At 29.4% G+C, this 7,292-nt stretch overlaps 1 protein-coding gene across 1 annotated transcript; it reads right to left on the minus strand.

The window, feature by feature from the left end:
• Positions 1-6,079: 6,079 nt before the first annotated feature.
• On the minus strand, positions 6,080-6,725 carry LOC115033242 (putative nuclease HARBI1). The gene is made up of 2 exons (XM_029485484.1): positions 6,278-6,725; positions 6,080-6,165 (listed from the first exon to the last, which is right to left on the minus strand). Exons 1-2 carry the CDS (start codon positions 6,723-6,725, stop codon positions 6,080-6,082), a joined length of 534 nt encoding a protein of 177 aa, XP_029341344.1.
• Between the last annotated feature and the right edge of the window lie 567 nt (positions 6,726-7,292).

Genomic DNA, 7,292 nt, shown 5'->3' on the forward strand with positions numbered 1-7,292 from the left:
TAATATAATATTATGTCTTATACCTAGACTAACATACCGTCTCCGCTCAGAATCGTTTTTCTTATACAATGATATTATATCATTGAATTCAAATTTAATACCATCCATTATACAGTGACCCACTTGTAACCTACTGTACAGCAGAGCGAAATCCACTTACCCACCTTTTTTTTTTTTTTGTTTTAAAAAAAGTTAAAAAAAAAAATAGTATAATATCGAATAATATAAACAATTTTCAATTTTAATAGAAACATTTTATTTTTTTTATTTTGAAGTTTACTCAATTACTGTTTTATAATATGCAATAAAATATATCATCCTGAAATTCTTTTTTTGCACTGCACAAAGTAACAATTTTCACTGCAGAATTACTTTTCTCACTGCACAGAATGTGGCTCACTGCACACTAAAAAAACCCTGATGTATAGTAATTAGCAGGGCTTACAAACGTCATAATAACGTTATATTTTACAAAAAACCGTTTGGTAAATTTGTATAATTGTAACGGAAAGCAACAGTCAAAAATAATTAAATACCACAAAACAAAACATAACGATTAACAAAATATATAATATATTATAATTAAACAAAACATAACACAAAACGTAATTTATATAGAATACCGTTAAATGAAAATTATAGCAAAATGTAATTTATAGAATTTCATTCAACAAAAAATAACGGAAAACGAAATAATTTAAAATCCATTTATTTAAAAGTTATATTGGTTTCGTAGATATATTTATATCATGCATACGGACATTAGAATTGATTATAATTAGGGCTGAGAATTTACTACCCTATAAAGCCCTAAAAATTTCCCTTAAAAAATGCTTTAATGCCCTAAAAATTCTAAATAATGCACTAAAAAAATGCAGGTAAATTATTATTATTTTTAATAAATTGTAAAATATGAGTGATAAAAAAAGTGATAAAAATAAACTTCAACTTGTATTTTTTTTAATCTTAAAAAACAATTAATTCCTTATATTATTCTAACTATTTTGGTAGATTTGGATTATATATTCATTTCTGAACTGTTACATAAATCACCAGAAATTGTTTAAGATTTTCGAATAAAAATGATCTTCTGTTATCCGCCAGTAAGTTTTTGTAGAAAGAGAAGCTCCTTTCAACGTCTAGCGAAGTGATGAGTGAATATTTAAAAAACGCCAAATCATTTACTGTTATATAAAAATATATAAATGTATACAAAACTTAGCATGTAAAATCTTAAAATAAAATTTCAAATTTGAACTCTGGACCCAAAAACTTCAATAATGCCCTAAAAAATTAAGAGACTGACGTTAAAATCAAAAATTGTCAAAAAATGCAAAATAAATGTTCTTATTCTCATTCAAAAGTAGGTACATGTTACGGATTTGTGACCAGGCGAGCATCGTACAGCAACCTCTGGAAAAAAAAAATGAAAAGTGCATCGAAATCCCATCCCTAATTATAATATTATATTCCGTATCTGGGCCATTACCTGCCCGCATTAGTTATTATTAATACATTTAATAGGCCATTAACACTATTCTAAATTACGATAAACGCAAAAATTGTGAATATTGAAAATAACATAGAACGGGTTTTTTTTCGAATGCAAGCCCTGGCTATCAGATTCCACCGGAGCAAATTGATAATTTGCTTGATATTTTTTTTAGTTTACTTTAATCAACTCAAGAACGGAACAACGTGATGTCTTCAATACAACTGCAGCTGTACACCAAATAGAAAATATTAACATTCAGCTCATTCAATCTATGGTATAATATTATTATAATGCGAAGCAAACAAAATAAATTCTTTACTTTTGCAGACATTAATGGTTGGCATTAAAGTTGTTGTTGTTTTTTTTATTTTATCGCCAAGACGAATAGTCGAATTTATTAGACTGGCTCCCTCGGGAATCTAATCCTCCCGATATATAAGCAGTACTGTGTAAATTCAATTATTATTCGCCCCGATCGTAACAGTAGAACACTAACAGTAAAATATTATTAATTTAAAATTTGCAAGGGTAGCGTCCGCTACATACTAAAAAATATAAATTGGTTCTGAATGTAAACGGAAAAAAGTGGCATAAACACGTTTCGTAACTTAATTAAATTATTAGACTTGATCGTATGACATGCTCGCGAATCAGTGACTTTTATAAAAATTGAAAATATTGAAAATAAAATCATATTGAATAACCTATAGGTAATTATATTGAAAATAAAATATTTATAATATTTATGAATAACTCAACGAGCCAAAATAATTTATATTTGATGTAAATTTTAGGTATCTACGTTATCCGTTTTTGAATAATTACAACAAAATAAGAAAATCGCTGAATTATTCGTTAATTGACTGTTGAATATCTTATGTCTACAAAATGTGAGCTTCAAAAGCTCGTGAAAAATTAATTTTACTTTTGAAGAATCTAATATTAATAATTTAAAATTGTTGATGTAATTGATTAAATTCTAGTGTACCTATATAAGACAAGTGAAAATGTAAAGTACCCAAGGTTATTAGTTTTTTAGTTAAGTGTATCAAAAAAACTACTTCGATTCCGTCGAATACCGGTTTTGTGTAAAAATCCGGGTTTTTATTTAATTTTTTTGTTTTTTACAGCGTTTCTGAAAACTACAGGACATTTTCAATTTTGACTGTATCAAAGTACCAACAATATTCACTTTTCTATCAGGAAAAATGCTAAAGTAGAAAATCGAATTATTATTTCCAATAGCAAACATGTTTACAGGCAGATAAATAAATGACACATTAATGTAATATCGGACCGAAAATGTAAAACAAAAATTTATCTGAAATTAATTAATATTATGCATTCGCATGAATGCATTGTCCCAGAGGATCCAAAAAATAATCCATGTTGCGTTGATATTGTATAACGACATAATTATCACAAATATGATATTTTTACAATAATAACAATAACACATGTAGTCTAGTCTAGTAGAAATAATTTTTTCTTTGAACTTTCTACTTTCTTTTTGATAGAATCTCGTACATGTAGGAGTTGCCACTGCGTCTCGCGTAGGAGCGAACACTATTTCTATACGTACCTATATACTGTATACCTACTGCAGGAGATTATCTACTTTTGTTAGGGTTTACCGTTTACCGTATTTACAACACACTTCAATAAGAATAACCCATATAGTCTATACCGCGGTAGTCGACAGGGCCGCCTGTTCTCGTAGCTGTTTCCACGTCTATATATATTACGTATGTACGGCACTCGCCCCATATAATTTGTCATTCTTACTGCGGTTTTCGCGGTCGTACGTCACGTCTCGCGGTGATTCGTATTTTTCCCGTCCACGTATTTTTAAAACGAAAAACTTCTGCCCGCGATAGTAATAAGAAAACCGTGTGCGACCAGAAAATTCGTACGACTGCTGTACGCGTAACTATTTTTCAAGTGCACGCGTGCTTCCGTCACCCTCCAGCGGTCTGTCGTCATTATTCTCGTCTCGACGGCAGGACACCAGTGACGCAGACGTGATTTCTGAAAGTGGGGCCTCAAAAAAAGAAAACGACATGGCTAAATGGGAGAGAAAAATCGGAAAGTTCTCCACTCTCTCGTAACTTTTTACTTGGGTATATTCATATATTTAACGATAAGGGACAGTGAACATTATAATTTGAATCGATTCGAAATTCACACCGAACACGGTGGAATGGAAGATTATCCACTCCAAAGCCGGTGGGAGGGATCTGCCCCCCCCACGTTCCCCTTGTATACGCCACTGCGGTGCACTACAGGAGACGTCGTTGTGTGTCGTCGTTGTTCGGCGTCTGCGAAGTGCACTTGCGACAGACGGAGTCAATTAATATAATATTTCGGCGCGACTTAGGGTTGTGCGATTTCCGGGAATGCTCGGGCAGGACCGGGAATATCGAAAAACTCGCGGTAATCGACTACCCGCTGTATCGTATAAATCATTATATGTTATCTAATGGCGTGTCTCGATATATATTATTATCATAATTAGCTGTTCAAATGTTCGATCATAACATAAACGCGCGATTAGCTTATAAGTGAAAAACAGATTAAGTCGTAATTTCCTTTTCAAATTATAATTTAATCGTTAAATAATGATCACGGTAATGAATTAATTACATTTCGGAAACAATGATTCGAACACGTGTCACGCGCATGTAAACTTAACTCTTAATAGCTGGTGCGAACAAAATCATGTCTTTCAGGATAAACTCTCACGCCCTGTCGAATAGTTGGATTTCGTTAATTTTTATTTATTTAAAAAAAGAAAACATTTTGCCGGTAGGATTTTCAAAATTGTAATTATAGAAGCGTAAACATGCACTTGAATAATGCACAATATTAGTTCTTTTTCAAACGTATTTTTCTACCACCAATTAAGGTAAAATTAAAATTTAGCCTTCGATCCGACATGAAAAATGTTCTCTTCAGTATTATAGTTTCGGTTAAAACAAAAATATAACCATTAAAATGTTTGTTAATAAATAATAATTGCCGGTGAACAGTTGGGTTTTTTTAAATCACTTGCAAACTGGATAGTTTGATAATTGACCTTCGTTTATCAATATCCAATTTTCTATCATTGAAGATGTTCATAACTTGTGAAGTATTTCTATACGACCACAACAACACGCATTATTCTTTAAGTTCCGATCATAATAAAAATAATTTGTTTACTAAAGACCCTTTGTCAAGTGTAAATTTATTTAGTGGATAACTTTTCTGAAATTATTGACTAATCAGAATCAAATTCGAACGAATATTATCTGAGTTACCTATTTAACTTTGTGTACCTAATACCTATGGAATACTAAGAATATAATATATATCAGCTATACCATAATGGTTGTGGAAGATATGGGGTGATTTGAACAATAAATTTAGTGTTTAATACAAATTATAAATCAATAACATTGACAATTTGAAAAAAAATTTCAAGTAAATACTAGATCTGGTATTCGAATTATTTATAATTAATTAATATTAATTCGAATTTTAAACTAGGTAGGTACATCAAAATATTCAAAAAAAATGTCCACTAAATAATTTACAGTAAAAAAGGGGTTTTTATTTAAAAAACAAAAGTTAGTAACATCAGTGAAGTTCCAGTGGAGTTCCTATCGGTTTTAGATATGGGCCCACTTTGGGTTATTTAATATTTTAAGTTAACAGTTTTGTTAGGAACCCTGTAGCGCTTCCAGAATTTTTACATCAGTTGTGCATATATACTGAACACTACTAAAGTAGTATAAAAAAAGCGAGTAAGTGGATGTCGCTCTGCTGTACAGTAGGTTACAAATGGGTCAATTTATAATAGATTGTATTAAACTTGGATTCAATGATATAATATCATTGTATAAGAAAAACGATTCTGAGCGGAGACGGTTAGTCAGTTTGGATATTTTATATTGGTTTTATTCATTATAGCCTGTAAGCTGTAAGTTAAATTACTTAATAATACTTTTATACCATCTTATAATATTCTTATCTATATATACCATCTTGATCCAATTTTCCAAGAGATAAGATACTATATGTTGAAATCGAAGCCTTCCTTTGGTAGAATTTTGAATACGGGTTAAATAAAACGAAAAAATAAAAAAATAAACACCATTCGCTCCGTTCAGAATCTAAAACAATTTTACAATTTTAATATATGGTTTTAGAGTATATTTAAAAATTTCAAGAATCAGTAGTTGAATAAATTCATTGTTAAAGGAACAAATGGAAGTGAGCTGCTTGAATCACCCAGTATATTGGCCAAATTTATAGACGATACTAAGATTTTACTTATATTCAACTTTGCCAAGTAAATATTTTTCACTAACTCACAAATGGTATTTATAAAGGATACTAAGTTATTTCTTAGCTAAGATATTTCTAAAAATATTTCAAGTAAAAATATTTCTTAAAAGCAAAATGTTCGGGAGATTATATATAATTTTATTGTTATCAGCATAATTAATATTTTATTGCCATAGATTAGCTGTCTTATCTGTGATAATAATATCAAATATTTCTAATACGATTTCTTATTAATTATATTAGTTGCTTTAGTAATTAATTTAGTGATGCAGTTGATGGATTGAGTTTAGGTGTGTATAGAAATTTACTCTGAGGGTAACCACTGTCTCCAATTAAATGGCCTATAATTTATGATAATATTGAATTTATTATAATATGAATTTATTGCTAGTCAATATCAAATATTTAGATAATATTAAAATAAATATAAATATAAATAAATAAATATGTTACCAGCTAAAGCATTTGATTCAATTAGAAGTTTCACTCGACTATTATTATATATTCTACTATCATGAACTGAACCTGGCCATCTGGAGACTATGTCAAAAATTTGCATTTTAGGACCACAAACAATTTGAACATTTAATGACATCCATCCTTTTCGATTTCTATACATTTCTGCGTTGTCGGCTCCGGGACTTTTAATAGGGACATGTGTACAATCTATAGCTCCAATTACACTAGGAAATTCACCAATTAAATAAAATTGTTCCTTAGTGTCTTGTAAATTTGGTGCTCTTGGAAATCTAATCCATTTTTTTCCACATTTAGCTAGTAATCCCGATACTTCTTTAACTACAATAGAAACCGAAGCTTGTGAATATCCTAATGCATCTCCATTAACTCTACTAAAAAACAATAAAATAAAATTAACAATAATCTTACCATAATTACTCATTTAATATATACTGGCCAATTTACAATAACAGAAAATTGAATTTATAATTTTTACTAAATAAACAATTCTATAACATACACTATATAGTTGCTATAAACAGAAAAAGATTATTTTTAATTTTGTATTTTTTATTAATAAAACAGTATAAATATCTTAAAAATGTGTTCAGACTGTTCAGAGTCAGGTCAATATGTAAGTTAGCAGTATAGCACTATGCTAAAACTAAATTCCAATTAGGTAATACTTAATGCTTTTTAAATAGATATGCGATTGGGAAAATAAATATAACAAACAATGTGAATTAATTAATCAAATCATTACTCAGTATAACACGCTAAAATTGAATGAAAGCCTACTTAAGACCAAATTGAAAGAAATGAAAGAACTTAAAGAATGTGACCGTGCAGAATTGTGCTGCTATAAAGTAAGTAAATAGAATATAGATATCCTTTAATTATATCGTATATTAGCATTTTTTTCTTTCTATGTTTCTATTTAATGAGTGTTAACAAATTACAACAGGTACACGTTATAACTATATTTAAAATTTCAAAACTTCTTATTTTA

This window comes from Acyrthosiphon pisum, chromosome X, assembly GCF_005508785.2.
Source record: "Acyrthosiphon pisum isolate AL4f chromosome X, pea_aphid_22Mar2018_4r6ur, whole genome shotgun sequence".
Taxonomy (NCBI): domain Eukaryota; kingdom Metazoa; phylum Arthropoda; class Insecta; order Hemiptera; family Aphididae; genus Acyrthosiphon; species Acyrthosiphon pisum.